Source organism: Protopterus annectens, chromosome 13.part0 (genome assembly GCF_019279795.1).
Source record: "Protopterus annectens isolate FY-2018-M chromosome 13.part0, PAN1.0, whole genome shotgun sequence".
Taxonomy (NCBI): Eukaryota; Metazoa; Chordata; order Ceratodontiformes; family Protopteridae; genus Protopterus; species Protopterus annectens.
In genome coordinates, this window is record NC_056747.1 from 966,138,710 (window position 1) to 966,161,591 (window position 22,882).

Genomic DNA, 22,882 nt, shown 5'->3' on the forward strand with positions numbered 1-22,882 from the left:
CTGCTCTCTTTCTAGACATGTCCAAGGCCTTTGATATGATGGATCACAAAATGCTAATGAAAAGCCTAGAGGCCTACAACTTAAACAAACAGGCCCTTCAATGGTTTGAATCCTACCTACAAGGTAGGCAACAGGCTGTACTGTGGCAGGGAAAACTGTCCTCACACCTTTCCATCAGACTTGGAGTCCCCAGGGCTCAATACTAGGTCCCTTACTTTTCTCCATCTTTATAAATGAACTTAGCACAGTCATACCAGAGGCCACCTGCATTCAATATGCAGATGACTCGACCTTGATATGCTCTGCCTCCACCCCAGCAAAACTTACCACAATAACCCAAAGCACCTTCAACAAGGTTGAAAACTGGCTACTAAACCAACACCTAATACTAAATCCCAACAAAACTAAGTTACTTCTTTTCACCCCAACATATAGGACCACCACACCACTGTTCAACATAACAGCTAATAATGGTACCATTATCTCCCCAGCAACACAAACCAAACTGTTGGGTGTCATGATCGACAACAACCTCAGGTTTGACGCTCACATCAATCAAACCATAAAAACTATCAATAAAAAATTCGGTAGTCTCTATAGGATCAAATCATTCCTCACCCCACAAGCTAGAATTGCAATTGCCCGCTCCCATCTCCTATCTACCCTTCTCTATGCCTCCCCTCTCTTCTCCCACCTGAATAAAACCGATCTTAATAAACTGTCATCATGCTACAACCACATTGCTAGATTTGCAACTGGCTCACCCTACCGTACCCACCACTGCCAGAACCTGAATCTCCTGGGTTGGCTGGAACTACCCCACCTCCTACAACTCAACCAGCTCAAAGTTGCCCATAAAATCCTCCACCATCCAGACAATACCCCAGCCCTATGAAACATAGTCTGCCCCTACAGCAACAATCGAACACTCCGCTCATCCACCAAACTCCTAGTACTTACGATCAAATCCAACCATGCTGCAGGTGACTCCCTCTTCGCCAACTCTGTCGGTAAATACTGGAACTCACTACCAGCTGATATTACCCTAGAGTCTTCACCAACTATATTTAAACACAAACTTAAAAGCCACCTCAAATCACAATGGATATGTCCCTGTACCAACCCGGACTAGGACCCCACACATCCCTCCTCTTTTAACCAAGGCGATCCTTTATGTTAGCTATTCTAGGTATTGCTTGTGTAAATAAAAATGTCTTAAATCCAAGGTAATATGTTATCTTAACTATGGCATTTAATTGAAAAGTATGCCTCAGGCCTCATGGATGGATGCATGTACTATGTCTACAATAAGCTTGTATGTAACCTCAATTTACTGGATTATCTATTTTGTAATGCCTATAACTTAGGCCTATGTTCCTACTATTTGTAATTTTGTAATTTGTATAGGTAATTTGGAGCTTTTCTCCCCGAGACTCCGCTGAAAATGGACAAGTATCCAGTCAGACCATCCCGGTTAACAAATGTAAAATAAATAAATAAATACAATAACATTTTTATCACTAATCATGAAGCAAGTCTTACAGTGCCTGCAAGGAAAAGTACCTGTTCTATCTGATGTTAACCTAGTTTTATTTCTCATTCCTGGTTCTTTACACAACATGTCTTTCAAGTTACTGTTGCATTTAAAACCAAAGCTTGGTTCTTTATCCACTATATTTTTGAGTCTATCTTCACTTAACAGGATTTTCCAGTTTTGTTTAATTATTTCACAAAACCCATTGATATTGTTGCTATATTGTAGCATAAGCCTATGTTTATTACTTTTTTGTATCATTGTGTTGTTCTCATGGCTTTGTGTCTCATTGGCTTTGAACCATGTTCTAGCCTTTCCCTTTCTATCTCTCTTCACTAGTTCTAACCCCTCTTGCATCAAGTTGTTTGTATAATCCCTTTGTACCATATGGTTCTGTAAACTCTCCAGCTCTTTTTCAAAGTTAGCTTTTTCTTTACATAAGGGGATGTACGTAAACGCTGTCCCACTACTATGTTCTTAAAAGTATGTCTAGGGTGCATACTTGAAAATTCCAAATAGTGATTGCTCCAACAGTTTTTCTTGTATAGAGAGGTTGACATACCAGTCCCTAGATATTTTATTATTCTTACATCCAAAAAATATATGGATTTGAAATCACTTTTTACTGTAAACCGTAAAAAATCAGTGGTTGTCTCCAAATACTTAACAAACCTTGTCAGTTCATCCTCATTATGTTGCCATAAAATATAAACATAATCTACAAATCGAACATAATGCAGTAGATACTCACTCCACCATTGATCATTAATGCATACATTCATTTCTTCCCAATACGCCAACACTAGGTTGGCTTATGAGTTTGCACAGGGTATGCCCATAGCCACACCCTGTTTTTGCCTATAGTATGTACCATTACACATAAATATATTATTTTCAAGTATGAGTTGTAGAACTTCCAGAATTAGCTGGTTTGTTCTCCCATCAAACACTTTCTTTACTTTTAATACTTCCCTAATCACATTTAAGCCATAGTTATTACTAATAACAGTAAAGAGGTTATTAACATCAAGAGTAACCATTAATACATTCATCATTGTTTTGTTTTTTACAACCTCTGATAACATACTCAAAAAGTGTCTTGTGTCTTTTAATATTCGTGGGTAACACTGCATCACTATTTTCAGTTTAGTTTCCACCCATATGGATACATTTTCTGTTATCCACCCCCTACCTGAGCTATCATGGGTGGTGGTACAACATTTTTGTGGATTTTTGGAAGCGCTTTAAATATTGGTGTCACAGGATGCTCTATATGAAAAAAATCTAGAAATGGGAAAGGGGTTGAATTTTCCCACTTTCCTGGTACCAGTGCACAAGAAAAACAAACACCAGAGAGGCCGCTCCCAACAGAGGGAAGTGAAGAGACAAAATAGTGGACTGACTGTTGTTGGTGACTATAATGTATTTAATTCATCTAATGTGGTTTTAACCCCAGAACAGCTACGAGTTTTGGGGAAAGGGCTGACTTTTATACTGAGCAGAGGCTCGAAAGTAAGTGATATTATTTTATATTTGCATATGTTTGGGCGTAATATAGCACTGAGGGAAATGTATGGTAGTAATATGAATGTACGAACAATGTTAAAACATCTAAGCATGTTTGTACCAATAATACACCCCACGATACAAACTTTTTTAGGGACATGTGAATTTTAAATTAGAAATTATTTTGATAAATGTTATAGTAAATATGATAACGTGAATGCTTCTGAAAAGGAAGCATTAAATTCTTTGATTGAAGATGAACATATTGTAATTAAGTCAGTGGACAAAGGTAGCAGTCTTGTTGTTTTCAATAGTGCAGCATATACCTCAGCATTGAATGATTTACTTAAAGATGCACAAACTTATTTAAGTGTTTCTCCTATAATGCTGAGAAATTTAATCTGTAAAATGAGAGCAAAACAAGAAGAACTCAAGGGACACGGGTTGTTGGAACAAGATTTGTTAGACTTTTTTCATGTAGAGCATCCTGTGACACCAATATTTAAAGCGCTTCCAAAAATCCACAAAAATGTTGTACCACCACCCATGAGACCGATAGTCTCAGGTAGGGGGTGGATAACAGAACATTTATCCATATGGGTGGAAACTAAACTGAAAATAGTGATGCAGTGTTACCCACGAATATTAAAAGACGCAAGACACTTTTTGAGTATATCGGAGGTTGTAAAAAACAAAACAATGACCACTGTATTAATTGATGTTAGCAACCTCTTTACTGTTATTAGATATAACTATAGCCTAAATGTGATTAGGGAAGTACTAAAAGTAAAGAAAGTGTTTGATGGGAGAACAAACCAGTTAATTCTGGAAGTTCTACAACTCATACTTGAAAATAATATATTTATGTGTAATGGAACATACTATAGGCAAAACAGGGTGTGGCTATGGGCACACCCTGTGCAAACTCATAAGCCAACCTAGTGTTGGCATATTGGGAAGAAATGAATGTATGTATTAATGATCAATGATGGAGTGAATATCTACTGCATTATGTTCGATTTATGGATGATGTTTATATTTTATGGCAACATAGTGAGGATGAACTGACAAGGTTTGTTAAGCATTTGGAGACAACCACTGATTTTTTACGGTTTACAGTAAAAAGTGATTTCAAATCCATAGATTTTTTGGATGTAAGAATAACTAAAGATGTAGGGATTGGTATGTCATCCTCTCTATCCAAGAAAAATTGTTGGAGCAATCACTATTTGGAATTTTCAAGTATGCACCCTAGACGTAATTTTAAGAACATAGTAGTGGGACAGCGTTTATGTACATTGATATTATGTACAGAAGAAGCTAACTTTGAAAAAGAGCTGGAACATTTACAGAACCATATGGTACAAAGGGGTTATACAAACAACTTGATGCAAGAGGGGTTGGAACTAGTGAAGAGAGATAGAAAGGGAATAGCTAGAACATGGTTCAAAGTCAATGAGACACAAAGCCATGAAAACAACACAATGATACAAAAAAGTAATAAACATTGGCTTATGCTACAATATAGCAACAATATCAATGGGGTTTGCAAAATAATTAAACAAAACTGGAAAATCCTGTTAAGTGAGGATAGACTCAAAAATGTAGCGGATAAAGAACCAAGTTTGGTTTTAGACGTAAACAGTAACTTGAAAGACATTTTGTGTAAAGAACCAGTAATGAGAAATAAAACTAGGTTAACATCAGATAGAACAGGTACTTTTCCTTGCAGGCACTATAAGACTTGCTTCATGATTAGTGATAAAAATAGCTTTGTTCATCTCATAAATAAAAAGGAATATATATTTAAACTATATGCAGATTGCCACATGGAAAATGTGGTATGTTTATCAATGTGTCAATCATGCCCCAGTTACTATGTTAGGAAAATCAACTGTAAACTAAAAATTAGAATACATCACTTGTACAGTATTAGACAGAAAGATGAATGTAACGCTCTGTATGTGCATACTTCTAAGAATCCAAAACACACCTTTAAATTTATGGTTATACAGGTTACTCATATGAGTAAAATTGAGGGGACATAGTAAATGTCACTGAGTATAATGAACTACACCGGATTATAGAATTAGCAGCAAATCATCCACCAGGGTTGAATACATGTATACCTTTAAGACCAGCCCTTAAGAAAAGGAGGGCAGTGAGATGATTTGTGGTTGTGTTTTTAAATGTATTTAAATAGACTTCATGAATGCTGTTTCACTGTCTGATGAAGGTTTATCCTGAAAGCACTCACAGTTTTATCACAATTTTACTTGTTCTTATGGAATAAAAGTTAGCACAGCCTGTTTGGACTCGACTATTTTATTGGATTTACAAAGGTTAAACTAAATGATTATTGTCAATTTAATACTATTTGTTCAGAATATGATTGTTACATTCTGTGACATTCCTAGTTCAGGCTTCTATTGTTTCCCTTGAACAACTTTGTCAGTTTGATGTCATGTATAAAACATTAGTTACCTTGGTAACAGCTTAAGTATTATGTATGGTCAAGATGGGTTACAAAACCATAATTCAAGTTAAAGCAATTACATGACTTGTTAAGTTGTTATGCATATTTACTTATATAAGAACATCATCATGCTTCCCCTTGATGTTTAATGTAGTGTATGCCATTTATGATAAGTTAAGACAGTGGTGTTGTTATACACAAGCCCATGTTATTAAATCCTATCTTTAATATCTAAAGTCAGCAGACTGCTTCATCTTATAAGATGATTATATATTTTATGTCTAGATTTACTAAAATCATAAATTACGTAACTATTGTGTGCATGTGTTTTTTTTTTTTTGGCTGTTTCTTATTTATTTGAGAGACCACAAGCTGTAATGCTTATTCTTATTATTAGCTCCTTCCAAGCATGTTTATACAGTCCATAGATTTAAATTATGAGACCATTCTAGTTTCTTATTTGTTATAAGTATATTTCCATCCTTACATACACACATATCAGTACTTCAAGCACAGGCAGCAATGCCCATCCAGTTTTGCCAGACTACCATTCACTAGTTCATGTGGTGTGTTTCCAGGCTGTTCTTAAAATATCCAAACCAATATTTGTCCTGTTCCATTTTACCATCCTGTTCCATGCAGTGGCCACTCTGCCAGTGAACCACTCAACACACCTTCCATTCCCACGGATATTTCCACAAAGGAAATCTGATGACTCTCTAGCACTTCCCAGCAACACCAAACTCCCCTAGAATCAGCTATTCCCATATGCCCAACACGTCCGAGCAAGCTCACCTCCCAGACCACTGCAAAGGGTACTGCACAAGACCAAGTGCTCTTAGTCTTTCACAATAACTCAGACTTCCACTCTTATGTATGCCCTTAATGTGTTTAGACCAAAATACATTTTAAATATAAATTGTGCTTATTTTTTTTTTTTTTAGCAAGAATAAACTTAATGAGCTAAACAAAGTGTTGGGAGACCATCAATATGTGTACATGTGGTTTAAAACAGCCCCTTTATTTTTTTTTTTAAACCAAAAACTTCATTGACAAGAATCATCTTGGAGGCTCCTCAGAGCTGTTAAGCATTATTGTCACTTTGTCTCCATTACCATAGCAACCTGGGAGCATCTGTTTCTGTTAGTGTGTCTGTGTACTGCATACCAGAGGGTTGCGATGCACCTGAAGCAAGCTTCACTTTACTGCAATTTCAAGCCTAAATTCCCTCCCTTTCAGCAAGGCAGCAGCCAGAAAAAGAACTGAGAGCAAACAGATAAAAAAAAAAATCCCAACAAGCCGCCACAACAAGAGATAAGACATTCTTCTAGCCTTCCCACCTTTCACTCAGCAGATGTATAAACAAACTATTCTCTGCCAAAATATCCCAAATCACAGTTTTATCCACCCCTTCCCCTGGATCCAGACTAAAACACCAAATGTCTCTTCCTAATACACAAGCATCAGTAAACCTTGATCACAAGCCGCAACCCACAGCTTCTCAGAGACTTAAACAGCAACATACAACAGCTGCCCGACACAGCTGCATCCACATACACCATGTCAGGCTTAATCAAACAGCTCTTGAAGCTATAATACCTACCATAATTAATATTAACTATGTTTAGACAGCATAATAATGACATTTGTACTAGCTGCCAGACACAGCTGCATCCACGCACACCATATCAGGATTAATCAAACAGCACTCATAGCTGTGATACCTGCCATAATTGATATTAACTATATTTAGACAAAATAATGATGACATTTGTACTAAGAGCTTGCTACTTTTATTTAACCAGGATATACATGACATTTCTAAACCATACTTTAACTGAAGAAGGCCTTAGTCTCCATGACAGCATTTTTTTTCAAAGCACTCTACTGTTACTGGTATTATATATGTTGTTAATTTGTTACATTTGAGTCTGAACTCTGATGAATGGTACCTTGTTGAATTAGTTAATTAATTACTTAAATTATTATAAGTAAAATCAATGAAAAATGAACAAGATAAGTATTCACTAAGTTCAATTAGGGGAATAGAAACTTCTATGTTTATATTATATGTTGCTTTGTTTGGTTTATATATAATGTAAATAGTAACCCATCTTGACCTACCTTTGTTTGTGAAGAATTATTAGACTCTTTGAACATTCTGAATAAATTATTACTGTTTCTCAGTTGTTCAAGAAACCCCTCCTTTTTTTAAATAAAAACAGATGACAAGTGATGTACCATATCAGTTGATATGTAGCTGTAAGAGTTATTTTTTGGTGACAGCTATCCTGGAATCAGTTTTTTTGTTTCTTCTTTCTAGCATCAGTCCAAGGATTTGTTTCTTTTATTCTTTTAAGATTCGGGGCCATCCATTCCATTTCTTATGGGACAGACACTATGTTGTTGTTTTTGATGAATATAGTAGCTTCTTCTAAGTCATTAAAGGTTCTTATCTCACTGGCAAAACGTATTTTTATCTTGGCTGCAAAGGTCAGCTGTGCTTTAATGTTGTTTTGTTTCAGCAGTTTTATTATTGGCCAGACTGTTTTCCTTTGTTCTAGTATTCTGGAAGAATAATCATTGTCAAACCTTATCAGGCTTTGATTGTATTTTAAGGGTGATTTTCTCCAAGAAGATTTTAATATTAGTTCCTTGTCCAGAAATGAAAGACATTTTATAACTATGGATCTAGGTGGAGTATTTGCTGAGTTAGAAGTAGGTTTCTTCAGTGCTCTATGCGCCCTTTCAATTCCAAATGAAGGTCTCTTTCAAGTCTAAAAATTCAGGAATCCAGGTTGTTAAGAATGAAATAATGTCTTCTCCTTCAGTGTTTTCAGGCAGACCAAAGATCCTTATGTTGTTTCTCCTTTACTGTGTTCTAAGTCATCTATTTTGTTTAGCAGCCATGTATTCTGTTTAAGCAGACATTCTTTTTGGAATTCTTCCTCTTTGAGTCTCGCTTCAATGTCATTTAGAGAAGTCTCTATATTTGTTATTTTTGTATGGTGTTGCTGTAATAGTTCCTTAAGAGTATCAGTCTGTTTTTGAGAATTTAATCTGAGTTTTTCTAAGTCATTTTTAAAGCCATCCATCTACAAAGATAGTTCCTGTAAGGTAAATGTCATCAATTGCAGTTCTTTTTTCAAAGCAGCATCTGGATGAAAATTCCTTGAGTTGTTTATATTCAGTGACTCTATAACTCCAAGTTACTTGACAGGAAAAGTTTTGTATATCTCCACCAAAATCAATATTTATGTAGTTTAGTGGTTTATCTATAGATTTCTGATGTTTTAAACTTGAAAATAATAAACTTTTCCTTTATTATAATAGTTTATGGAGCTCTCAAAATTCGCTGCTTTCAGTTGGCCATCTAGGCTCCGCCCCTCTTATCACTTTCTTTCTGTCTAGCTTCCAAACTTCCACTGGAATACCATCTTTTCCTGGAGACACAATGATAGTAAGTCTTAAGTGAAATAGCTGTCAGTAGCAGAGTGAAATGTCTTTTCACAGACATGTTGGCATGTCTGAACACGAGAAAGCTGTATGAAAATGGGAAAAGGTCCATTTATGTCTTGCTATGCTTAAATTAAGTTATAACAATGTAATAATCATGTCTTTTGTTGTACAGATCCATCTAGTTGATCAACACTTCAATAAAGAATTCCAGCCCTTCTTAAAGGACAAATTTAAAGTTGTTGCAATAAGCGGGGACTCTGAAGAAAAGATGTTTTTTTCTCATGTTGTGAAGGAGAATGATGTTATCATATGTACAGCACAGATCTTAGAGAATGCACTTAGTAACATGGAAGAGGAAAAACACGTGGAACTATCAGGTAGGAACAATTCAGAATACTTGATTTTTTTTATGCTGCAGAACAGATTAATGACTTACATAGTGTCCTATACTAATCGTGAGCTGTTTGTGCCCTTTCAGTGGTCTTTTTCTTCTCTGTGCTGAACACTACATTGCTGTTTTTAACTCATTTCCGGCAGCGAAAAACCTATTCCTATTAAATATTTTCAGTATCGTACAAAAAAGGGAGTCTGATTCTATTTGACATGAGGAGCTTTTTCTCATATTTTAAATATAAATATAAATATATTAGAGGTGGACTGATGGTGCAGTGATAAGCTGCTGTTGGTGGTGCTGGTGAAGCAGGTTTCATTAACAGCCTGGTCATGAGAAGACTTGCCAGGAGCGTCTATATTAGATGATCGAACTTTTAAAAGTTCGAACGTCACACCATATGATTGCACTTTTAAAAGTTTGAAAATCTAATAAAAAAATAAACCACAGGAAAAAAAACTACCTGAACATTTTAAGTAGGGAGGCAAACCCCCCTGCACATCCCACATGGGGGGCTGTGCCCCCCACACCCCCCGCTGTTTAAATATACCAACTAAGAGATCACACTACAGTACAGAAAAGGGAAATCTTCCCATTCCACACTGTACGGAGATCTCCATTGAAATGTTCAAACTTTTAAAAATTCGATCATATGGTGTCGACCATATGACGTTTGAACTTTTAAAAGTTCGATCACGTAATATAGACCCTGTCAGGAAGGGTGGGGAAGAACTAATGGACAATGGCTAACTCATTTCCATGGGGCAGGGGATTTCACAAGTCCTACTGCCGTAATACTCTCATGGGAATTCAAAGGAGCTGCAGCAGTTAGAGGAACAATTCTCTGCAATGACTGTATGAGCCATTTGCAGAACTAGCCAGCCTGCCAGTCATGGTAATTGTATGCGTCTTTCAAGAAAGAGTTCAGGGTAACTGCACTGTGACAAATTCCCCAAATTTGTAGTATAACAGCATTCCACTCCCCAACGCCTCTTGTTCTCTTTTGGGGAACAAATGAGTCAAAAGGGGAGGGGGTTACAGGAGAGGAATGCCCAGGTGGGGAGCAGGCTGTTAGATGAGCAACAGAAAGAAAAATATGAAAATTGTCATGTGTCGTTTCTCATTAACTAAAAATGATAGAATCACAAGCTCATTTTACTAATTAAATGCCTTCTAAATATGCTGATGTAATAGTCTAATGTTTAGTGATTCATGATTACAATCTACTTTCCATTTCATGACTAACAGCACTGAACATTCTTGGCACTATTACATCAATTTAATGCCTTTTTTGTAACATATTTCTAAATTTTGCATGCAAGTTGACTCCAGTAGTTTCACATAACATTAGTGCATTTCTAGAATCTATTATCTGCTAAAATGACAGATCTGAATTTTGACCACTTGTGAACAAGCAGTTAACAGTGTGCAGTCCTTTTAGGTTCATAGGTTCATACTAGGCTATCTGCCCTAGGGCATTTATAAGCCTAGCCAGAGTTGTGTGGCTTTCACCACCCCTTAGTTTGAAGAATACTATACCCATTAGTTTGCCGTGCCTCTGTCCAGCAGTGATACAGAGATGATCCCTGGGGTAAACCTACGATCTCCCATCCACTGGTCAAGATTCCTCTTGAACAGAGCCAGCGAGGTGCTCTGTCTCACATGGACCGGGATTCTGTTCCACAGCATAGGGAGTCTCTGGGTGATGAATCTGTCCCTCCAGCACGTCCTATTTATATCCGTGTTGAGGTTTAAGTCTCTTGCTCTTGTGGCTCTGGTGGATTTGGATTTTTTGAGGTGAAGCATGTCCATTAATTCCGGGTTGGACATGGCCTTGTATGTCAGGCACAGGTCACCTCTGAGTAGACGGTATGCGACTGAATAGAGCTGGAGTTTCTTCAGTCGGGCAGCATATGGCATATTTTTGAGCCCCTTTATCCTTTTGGTGAGGAACTTTTGGGGTCTTTCCAATTGCTGCAGGTGTCGGGTAAGATACATTCCGAATGGGGCATTGTACTCAATCATTGGTCTCATAAGTGAAGAGTACAGGGGAACAATGACCTCCTTTGATCTGGATGTGAATCCCTTCATAATCAGGTGGGCAATGTAGAAGGTCCTCCTAACCACTTTGGCAATGTGAGTGTCAAAAGAAAGGTTACTGTCAACTTGGGTCCCCAGGTCCCTGATAACCGCTTCTGTGCTTAATGGATTGCCACCTATGTGGTAACTTGGGGTTACCTTGTTTTTACCAAAGGGTATGACTATACATTTTTTGGTGTTTAGCTTAAGGCCATGGCTCTGGCACCAGTTATCCATTTCTATGAGACCTCTCTGAAGGATATCTGTGTCTGATGGATTTTCAACTATGGGGCCCAGTTTGCAGTCATCTGCAAACTTTGTCAGCCACAATCCTCCTATGTTTGCCTGCACTTCTGAAAAGTAGATGCTGAACAAGAAGGGGCCCAGGACTGAGCCCTGTGGGACACCGCTTGTGACCGGCTTGGAGTCTGACATGGCACCAGCAACTCTAACCCTGTGGGTTCTGTCCTTGAGCCAGTTTGCAACCCATCTTGTGGCATATGGGTTTACATTTAAGCTGGTGAGCTTTTCTATGATACCCGAGTGGGGTATTGTGTGAAAGCTTTTGCAAGGTCAAGGTAGGCTGTGTGAACTGCCTTACCTTCATCAATGGCCTTGGTGACTGTTTCAAAAGTCGACCAAGTTCAAGAGGCATGATCTGCCCTTGACAAAGCTGAATTGGGTAGGATCCAATGTCTGTAGGTCCCCTATGTCTTTATTTATGAGTTCCATTATGATCCTCTCCATAGCTTTGCAGACCAGGCTTGTTAAGCTTATGGGGCGGTAATTATCAGGGTCTGTAGAAGCACCGCCTTTGTGGAGTGGGACCACAGTTGCCATACGCCACTCTTTGGGTACGTATCCTGTGGTAAGGCTAAGATTAAACAGCAGCCTTATGTGTGGGTTTAGTTCCTCATTGAGTTAGGTAGCACACAGCCAGGGACACCATCCGGTCCCATTGATGCTGTGTTTTTAGCTTTAGAGAGAGCAGCTCTCACCTGGGCATTTGAGATGATTGGGAGGCTACACTCTGCTGGGATAGATATTTCTCCTTTTGGGGGAGGGAGGAGAAATTTTCACTGAACCTGTCTGCGAGTATGTTTGCAATGTCTGTGGGTTCAGTGATTTTTGTATCATTTTGGACTAATTCTGAGCATATCTGGGAGTTTCCACCCAGATTTCTAACATAGCTAAAGAAGGCCTTATGATTGTCTTTTGAGTCCTTGGCGATTTTTCTCTCAAAGTTGGCCTTGGATGATTTTATGAGTGATCGTAGTTTACTAGTATTGATCAGAGATGTCTTCCCTTTTAGGGATTTTGCTCTATCTTGTAGTAGCTTTCTCCTCTTGTTGTAAAGTTTGTTTATGGCTGGGGTCCACCAGATCGGGCGCTTGCCTTTGGTGGAAAGGGTCTTGATTTTATTTGGGATTGCTTGATCCATGCAATCCTGGAGGTGCTCGTAGAAAGCATTTGTAAGGGATTCAGCAGCGTGGGTTGCGGTTTCCAATGGCTCAGGGGCCTTGAAGGATACCACACCAGTCTTAAGAAGTGTGAAGTTGGCTTTTGAGAAGTTCTTCACTGTGGTCTTTTTTGTTGGGGGTGGGGCGGGATGTGGATCTCCAGTGAGATTAGTTTATGGTCTGATCTCACCAATGAGGGATATACTTCCGGTGTGGAGTATTTTTTCCCCATGTTTGTGATGATCAGGTCTAGTATATTTTCACCTCTTGTGGGAATGGTGACAAGTTGTTCCATAGCATTTGAGTTTATGAACTCCAGGAACCTTTGGGCTAGGGTATTGGGGCTTGAGTAATGTTCCCAGTCTATGTTTGGGTAGTTGAAGTCACCCAATATGATGGTGTTTGGAGAGACATTTATACTCTCCAGTGTCTTCAGGAAGGCTGTGTGGGGTTCCTGAGTTTGAGAGGGTGGCCTGTAACATGCTACAAACTGTAGAGCAGTTTTGCCTATGGTTAATTGCACCTGAATGGTCTCTTGCTTTGTGAGTTGCCACCAGCCTGGAGGTGTGGGTATCCTTGATGAATATGGATACACCCCCTCCTTTTGTGGTATGGTCCGGGTTTTGGGGCCAGAACGCATGATATGAGGTAAAACCTGATAGTGCCAGGGTGCTCTCAGGAGCCTTGAACCAGGTTTCAGTCACAGCACAGTCATCGATGTTCTCCATACTGAGGAGGGCTTCGAGGACGTGCATCTTGAGATTTAGACTTCTGGCATTGAGCAGCATTACCCTTAGTTTTTTTCCATTATTGTTTTCTAGGGCGGTGGGTTTAGAATTTGAGCCTTGTCTGAAAAAGGCACTATGGGGGTGGCAAGAGCCTTTGCCAATATCCGGAAACCCAGGGGTGACAGGTGCAAGCCGTCACTTGCGAAGCAGCGTGGCTTGTCAAGCATGTCATTCCAGGCAGACAGACATTGGATCCCCTTAGAATGACACCAGAAATTAAGCCAATTATTAAAACTGATCATTTTGTCTCTGTATTGTGGCAACATTCTTGGTGAAGGTAGGATACTGCTCAGGGTCAGGGTCATACCAGCCTGGGCTACATAATCTGAGAGCTCCTTTATGTCTCTTTTCATGTAGTCCAGGGAGGTACGTCTCAGGTCATTCACACCGGCATGGACAATGACTGAGTCATACTTGTACTTGCTGTGGAGTGACCTGAGTGCTTGTGTTATGTGGCGGGTTCTAGCGCCCGACAGGCAGCTTTCTGTGACCCTCTCCTTGTTCAGTCTGGTGAGTGGGACGTCAGTGTGTCTGACTATGGAGTCACCTATGACAAGTGTGTCTGGAATTGTGTTTGGCCTTAAGGGCTGTGACTGATTTGCACACTGACTTTGTGATCTATGTGTTGCTTGTGTTATGTCATGAGGTGGCAGTTGTTTGGGTGTCTGCTTTGGTGGCCTCTGCTGTTTTGGTAGATTTTTGATCAGTGCCTCCGAGTATGTCTTTGTGTGTTTATGTGTTTGATTTGTAGTTGTGATAGTTCTATGTGAGACTGGGTTTATGGTGTGTGTGGTTACCTTCTCCTCCTGTCTGGTTTTGCCAGTCCTGAGTTGAGAGAGCTCAGCCTCCAGTTTGGCTATATAGTTGCATCTCTCGCATGTATTTGTGTTTTGTGGGAGGAGGAGAGGGTTGTCTGTGTACATGAGGCAATTGTAACATTGCCTCAATATTCACAGATTCACCAGCTGAGCAGGAGAGGATGCTAGCAACTGACCCTTTGACATGCTAGAAGAAATGAAAAAGTTTGCTGTGTAACTGAGTCAGAAAGGACCTATAGGGAAGTGGGTACTCAAGGGGGTTTTAAGCTAGTGAAGTACTTTGTATAATATAGAAGTGCTTTACCTGACTAAAAAATGCTTTAGGAACAAGTGCTGAGCTTTACAGGCAGAGAATAGACTGTTTAGATTACAAGTAGAGCAGTTCTAAGGGAAAAAATGAAGAGCACACTTTACGGAGCCAGAAATAGTTTAACCTTGTTTAACCGGCGTTGCAGTTTCAGTTCTGTAGATGAAGAGGAAAACTGCAGGCATGTAAACAGTACAGTTTCATAATCATTCGGTGTTATATTGTGATTAGTGAACAATGAGTACTCCTGTTTCTTTTTCACTTAACAAAAGGTTGAGATAAAGGTAGCGGTGTCTGATGATGGGTTGGAATTTAATAGCTGTGGTTTGCTTACATAGAAGTATTGGTAGCTGATGAAGTCAACATTTTAAATCTAGAATAAGAGATAAAAACTATTCTTCAGAAAAAAATGTATTGCTTACTTTTGACAACTGGATTGTTCTACTTGAAACAATTCTCCTTTAAAAAGAAGCCAAACCATCAAAGCTATTCAGAACAATGAAACACAAGCCAAAACTAACAAGTTTTAACAATGTTTATGTAAATAATACCAAAAGAAGTTCATTTTGTAGTTACACTCTGATTAAGATAGATGCCCAAAGGAAATGTTATTTATTACTGTATCAAGTATCACGCAAAACCAAAGTATGTATCTAGGCATAAGTTTAGAGAACCCCCTTTGAGCAGTCAAGATGTGACTTCCTGTAAATGAACAGCTTGCTCACAACTGATGTGAGAATATGTCTAACCATCCACAAAGACTGAAATATGCATTTTTTTATGGAAGGCAAGCCCTGAGTAAACACATAAAAATTACAACCATGAAATAACCAATGTTCAGATCTTAAACTTACTAAGCTGGGCATTAATCCCTACGTCACTTGATGGATTGCCAACTGGCTTACTGACAGAACCCACACTGTAAAAGTAGCTGACTCCAAATCCAGCTCCAGACAAGTGACAAGTGGAGTACCTCAGGGTTTAGTCCTGGGACCGCTCTTGTTTGGCATCTACTTCTCTGAAGTACAGGCCAACACTGAGGGACTCTGGCTAACAAAGTTTGCAGATGGCTGTAAACTGGGAGCCATTATTGAATCCCCAAATGATGTGGATACTCTACAAAAAGGCCTTACAGAAACAGATGCTTGGTGCCAGAGCCCTGTGCTCAAGCTCAATGCCAAGAAATGTATAGTTATCCCCATTGGGAAAAAACATGTACCCGTGAATTACCACATAGGTGGCAGTACACTAAATAGTGAAAGTGTGATAAGAGACTTAGGGACACAGGTGGACAGTGGTCTCACCTTCGATAACCACATTGCCACAACAGTAAGGAAAGCCTTCTATGGGGAAAACCTCATCACAAAGGGCTTTTCATCCAGGAAAAAAGGAGGTCATTGTCCCACTGTACTCATCCCTCATTAGACCCATTATAGAATACAACGCCCCATTTGGTATGTACCTCTGAAGACATCTGCAACAACTGGAAAAGGCAGCAGAAATACGTCACTAAAAGAATTACAGGCCTAAAACAGATGCCATATGCTGACCACCTTAAAAAACTCCAGCTATACTCTGTCGCATATCATCTACTCAGAGGTGATCTCTGCATAATATACAAGGCCATGTCAAACCCAGAGCTGTTGGACATGCTACACTTAAGGAAATCCCAATCCCTCAGAGCCACATGCTCCAGGGATCTAAACCTTGTCATCACAATAAACAAAACATGCTGGAGGGATAGGTTCCTGATGCAGAGACTCCCCAGACTCTGGAATAGACTGCCCATACATGTCAAGCAGAGCGCCTCTTTGGCCCTCTTCAAAAGGAACCTTGACAATTGGATGGGAGAAAGAAAACTGACCCTGGGGATCACGTCAGTCGCCCTGCTAGACAGGGGTCCAGGAAAGTAAATAGTGTGGGAAGAAATAGCCAGGGAATTGTTAGGGCTAGGCTTGTATAGGCCCTAGGGCCGATAGCCTAGTACCAACCTATGAACCTATTAACTTTCCCTAGAGACTTAACCATGTAAAGAGATTGTAACCTGCAGCCTCTTTTAAGAAATGTAACAGTAATTATTTCTCTGCTACTCTGCCGGGTGTGATGGAAGACCTTATAAAAATTAGTCGGCAGCTTACAGAGACTTTTTTCTAATCATCAAATCTCAAATTATAATCTTTTGAGGAATCTCAAAGAAATACTTTGAGTGAAGAAGTAATGTATGCTTTAGTACAAGAATTGTTAAAATCTTTGAACAACATAGTATAAAGAAAGAAATTACAGGACTTAAAAACAGAGCATCAACAGATGTTAAGTTTTCTGGAATACTAAATGGACTGAAAGGCTAGAAGTTTCAGACATTACGCAAACTACTTTCACACTCTCAATAAATGTGAATGTGAAATGGGTACTACGCTTTGTTTGATTCCTCACAAACAAAGTGATTACTAAAGCAAATCACAAGATAAATGTCTTAACATGAACAGAGCAGACTTCTCTCAGGAGATGTAAGCTAAAGCCTATATACTCACTGGGACTTTCTTCAGACACAAAACATCTACAAACAATAGTCCAACATGGATGAATATTTAACAGCCTAGAACAGCAGAGAAAAACAACTGTATTACCATACAGAAAGGAAAATGGCTACCAGTGGAATGAACAGGAGCACAGATTCTTTTTACACTGGTTCATAATCTATTTTATTACGGTCACTCTCCTTACTTGGTATATCAACTAAGTCCTCCCCCTTCAAAATGCATGAACTTCACTTTCAAGTTAACAATGTTGCAATGCTTTCCAGATCACAATTACATCTAACAAATCCAGTGGTTGGAGTGTGATGTCATCCATAAGGGACTTTAGAATCCTTCTGGAAGTCTCATCTAAATAACCTGAGAACAGTAACAACTCATGATGTTAGGCATGCCAAACTACATGCCTCAACACATACAAATGGGGGTCATACAACACACCAATCTACAGTCACCTGAACATTTAACTCATGCAGTCAATGGGAGAGATTCACATATTAAATTACATGAGGACTTTTCAAGCACTGTCAATCTCTTCACAAATCAACAGTCTAAATAAGTAACCAGACTTCTTAGTTACTTAATGTACTGCCCCAAGTTATTGTTGGGACAAAAGGCTAACTTCCATATGCATAGAATAAAAAAAGAATCTATTAGCAGTTGAAAAACATCAGCATTTGATGCAGCATATCATAGCAACTATACAATTATTCAACAAACCTGTCAGCTGTTACGCTCATCCTATTACATAACTGTCAACATCAATTAGCTTTACCTACATTAAATAGAACTACACTACCATGAGTTAAAATTCACTGTTTTTTTACCATGAAGTGTAACTCAAAATTCTAAAAAAAAAGGTGGTGACCCCTGCACTCCCCACGTTACTGGAAAAAAAAAAAAAAAAATATATATATATATATATATATATATATATATATATATATATATATATATATATATGTGTGTGTGTGTGTGTGTGTGTGTGTGTACTGATTTTAGGCCCAAATATTGATCTAACAACTGCAGTGTACCAATCCAAATGAGGCAGCAAGTTATGAGTATAAAAAGTTGCTTGGCTTCTATAAGACAAATAGGCTATTTATTATTTATTTTCTGTTTGCAGCAGCTTTAATATCTTGTTTGTTCAGTTTTGGAGCTTAATTAGACGTTCCTTTTCTGCCACTTAGAGTAAAGCTGTATTAAGTGTTTATATCTTTCAAATATGTGCTCATTGAATGGATGATTACAATGCTGCTGCAAACACCATTTTATATGAATTTCTTCTACTTCTCAGAGGCTGAATGGGTTTTTGTTCTGGATACTAAAATTTTAACTATGGTAGTTTTCAACCAAACTGCTGATTTGGCTTTCAAAGTTAGAGATATAAAAACCTACTACCTACAAATCATAAATTGTGTATTAGCTGGAATAAATGGATGGTATTTCATAATTTTACAGTTAATTCATTGACTTGCTGCACCATTTAAGGTATTGTCTTCTTTGGATCAAAGAAATAGCTACCAAAAAAGCATTATAAAATCGAAGCTGAAAAAATGATTACATTTAAATGATATCCAGGCCCAGCACTGCTCTAGCACAAGACCCACCCTTAACAACACTTAGAAGGGTGCTTAACAATTCAGTCTGCATTAAAAGCTGACAGTGCCAATGAGTAAACAGCAGCAGCACATGAAACGCCTTTGTTTCAGTTCCCATTTCTGCGTATCGTGTGCTAGATTATAAGAACGGTTTTGATTCAAACTGCTTCCCTTACACAGGGAATATGTAAGGACATCAACCACTTCCCACTGCTTTACTGGCAGAAGATACTATTTTTTATGTACTTTGAGTGACTAGTAGAACACTGAGCAGATAAATCTCCATGCACTACAAAGAATGAGGATTCTGATCAGAATGGATTATTATGTGTTCTTGGTATGGATGTCAACATTCACCTCTTGAGCTTTGCTCTTGAGATGAATTTCTTGGCACCCATCTCTTGAACGCAATAATTTGCTTATGATCTGAGACCTGATCATAATTCTCTGTATTGTAAACTTTGAGATTTATTGTACTGCATTATGTGTATACACTTAGAAGTGAAATCAATCACTTCTCTCCTCCTGAATGACAGTACTATTTTTTTCAGTAACAGTTCTGTCATTTAATTAAAACAAATATGTGGGGTTTTAATTCCAATAGAGATGCAGCACATTCAGATTAATAATTTTAAACAATTAGAACTTGGGTTTCCAGTCTGTTCTTGGCTAGGGTATCGTCAGAATTTGATCAGAATTTTCTACATGTGTCTTTGTGAATTTTCACTGGGTGCCATGGTTTCCTACCACATCCCAAAGACAAGCTATAAGTGAACCAGTGATCCTGTAAACTGCCCATGCCATGAGCAAGTGTGTATATTCTCCCCCTCCCATATATATATATATATATATATATATATATATATATATATATATATATATATATATATAAATATATATATATATATATATATATATATATATATATATATATATATATATATATATATATATATACATGGGTCTACTGTCTTTGAACAAAGTTATATTTAACCAAATTTTACTTACCCGACCCCATTTCTCCGAAGCTGCATTTTACCAAAACAGCGGACTGCCAAAATCCTTTCCCTGTGAAAGGAACCACTTGGACACCATGGTGAACTTTGCCCTCTCTTCAGTGTAGTGCAATCTTGGAGTTGATATATTTAAGTAGGGGGGTGGGGGCAAAGCCCCTCACTTTGGTGGGTTTTCTTTTGGTCTGTTTAGGTTTATTTCCATTGTGACCAAGTAGTTTTAGAATGGGTGATTCTGGTGCTGTTTGTTTTGCATATATGCAAGAGGTCCATCCGAGTGGGGTCTGATGATGCCTTATATGCCAGGCATAGATCTCCCCTCAACAGCCTGTAAGAAACAAAATACAGAGATATGATTTTGAGGAGGTCTGCATAAGGCATGTTATTTATGACCTGTATTCTTTTAGTGAAGATCCTCTCTGGACATTACTTTTGTTGGATGTGTTTGATTAGGTATATACCAAAGGGGGCATTGTACTCATTGATAGATCTGATGAATGCCAAATACAATGGAATAATGACCTCCTTGGACTTAGATACCATACTTTTGTTTATAAGTTGCACAGCCTAGTGCGATTTCCTCACTACCATAGATACACGATGGTTAAGGCTAGATTATTGTCTACATGTGTCCCCAAGTCCTTGAATACTGGGTTTTCTATTAAGGGATGTGTTGTCAATATGATAGTTCCCAGGAGTGGCTGACTTCCCAAAGGATACTACTATGCATTTCTTGGCATTTCATTTTAGTCAGTTTCTCTGACACCAGTTATTCATCTGTGTCAGCTCTTTTTGGGGAACATTATTGTCGGAGGGGGGATTCTATGACTGCTCCTAATTTGCAATCATCTGCAAATTTGTCAGTCATCCAGAGGCTCTTAACATTGGCCTAAACTTCAGAGAAATAGATGGCAAAAAGGAGAGGTCCCAGGACTTATACCTGAGGGACTCCACTGGTCACTGTCCTCTTTGTAAAGGTGGATTCTGCAAGTCTAACCTGCTATGCTTTGTCTGTGAGCTAGCTGGCTATCCACTGGGTGACATAAGAGTTTATAGCTAACCTGCTGAGTTTGTCAACAATGCCCGAGTTGGGTATTGTGTTAACTACCTTGGCCAGGTCAAGGTAGGCAGTGTGAACCATTTTGCTTTCATCTGTTGCTTTGGTGACCTTCTCAAAGAAGTCCAGCAGGTTGAGTAGGTGTGATCTGTCATTAATGAAACCAGACTGGGTTGGGTTCAGTGTCTGGAGGTTTTCTATGTCATTTTATTATTTATTATTTTATTTATTTTACATTTGTTAACCGGGAAATTCCGACTGGCCCAGGTCCATTTTCAGCGGAGGCCCGGGGAGAAAAGCTCCAACATCAAGTTATAAAAATACAGTACATCCAGCATAATACACAAAACAGGTTACATCATGTATGCTGAGCATAGTAATATAACAAGAATTAATAAAAACACTCCAGGTAAAAGATATAGAACATGGGTAAAAAGACAATGTCAGTCATACTTTGGTAAGAAAAGAAAATATATCAAGTAAGATTCTACAGTTAAAAGTACCCTTTCAGATGACCAAGCCTACAGGGGATCAGAGCTCCAGCATGTGATCAGAGAGGAAATTGGATTAGATTTTATCATTATTGATCATTTCCATGATAATTATTTCCACGGCTTTTTATGTGGATCTAGTGAGACTTATGGGTTTGTACTTTCCAGGGTCTGTAGATAACACACCATTGTGCATAGGAATGATGGTTACTGTTCTGAGGTTACAGTTAAATAGTGATTCCAGATGACCTGATAGGTCACATTTCATACTATTTGAAAGCGGCCTGGGATATTGTTAGGGGCAGGGCCCATAACTGCAGTATTCTAGGTATTAGAGAGAGCATTGAGGACCTGTTCCCCTGTGATACTAGAGGGAGTTATATTGGATGGTATTTCCTGAGGGGAGAATGGAGAGGGGTAAAGTTAGATCTGACTTTGTCTGCCATTTGGTTTGCTTCATGTTCTGGCTCAGTACAGGTGACTCCATGAATAAAGAGTTCTGCATACAATTGTGTACTGCCTTTGAGGTTGTGAACATAGCTAAAGAATGCCTTGTGGTTGCCCTTGGCCATATATGGGTATGGTATACTTTATTTGTCCTCTCAGTTGTTTGTTTGGTTTAATGAGAATGCTACTATCTTGCTAAGTGCTACACCTCCAGATTTTTGGCATGATTTTCTTCCTTCTGTTGTATAGCCTATTGATGTTGTGATTACACCAGGGTGGCTTGTTTTTGGAGTTAGTTCTGTACTTATTACTAGTGGGTACAGCTGCCTCTATGCAGCAATTGACATGCTTCCATAGGGTTTATGTGAACAGTTCTTCATAGGCAGCAGTATTATCAGGATTGGGGGGGGGGGGGGTTGAAATTTTGCCAGGTTATCACTTGATAGAAGGAAGTTAGCCTTAGAGTAGTTCCTGAACATCCTAGGGTTAGCTGGAGTTCCAGGTTTTATTTTTACTTCAGATGAGACACTTTCTTGGTCTGACCGCACCAAAGAGGACATGAGATATTACACAAGGGGGTGTGCAGCACTCTTCCATATTAGTAAGGACCTGATAGAGTATGTTTGTGCCCTTGGTTGACATATTGACAGTCTGGAAGGGGAGTTTGTGGTTACAAATTCTTGGAATCTTTGTGCCTGCATTTTTGGTGTTGTATATGATTCACCGCTAATGGTGGGTTAATTAAAGTTGCCCATGAATATGGTATTGGTTTGGATGGTGAGTGTTTCCAGTAAGCTCAAATATGTGTTATGGGTTTCCTAGGTCATAGAGGGGAACCTATAGCTTGCAAGGAAGTAGTATGAGGTTTTGCCTCTGGTGATCTGAACATGGAGAAGCTCAAGTGCATTGTCTTGAATGACC

At 38.7% G+C, this 22,882-nt stretch overlaps 1 protein-coding gene across 1 annotated transcript in view; it reads left to right on the forward strand.

Moving 5' to 3' along the window:
• The window catches only part of DHX58 (DExH-box helicase 58), a 409,135-nt gene that overhangs the window by 75,641 nt on the left and 310,612 nt on the right, over window positions 1-22,882 (forward strand). Inside the window, exon 3 of the mRNA XM_044054731.1 lies at window positions 9,148-9,352. Coding sequence (XP_043910666.1) covers window positions 9,148-9,352 — 205 coding nt within the window. The remainder of the gene's footprint in view (window positions 1-9,147; window positions 9,353-22,882) is intronic.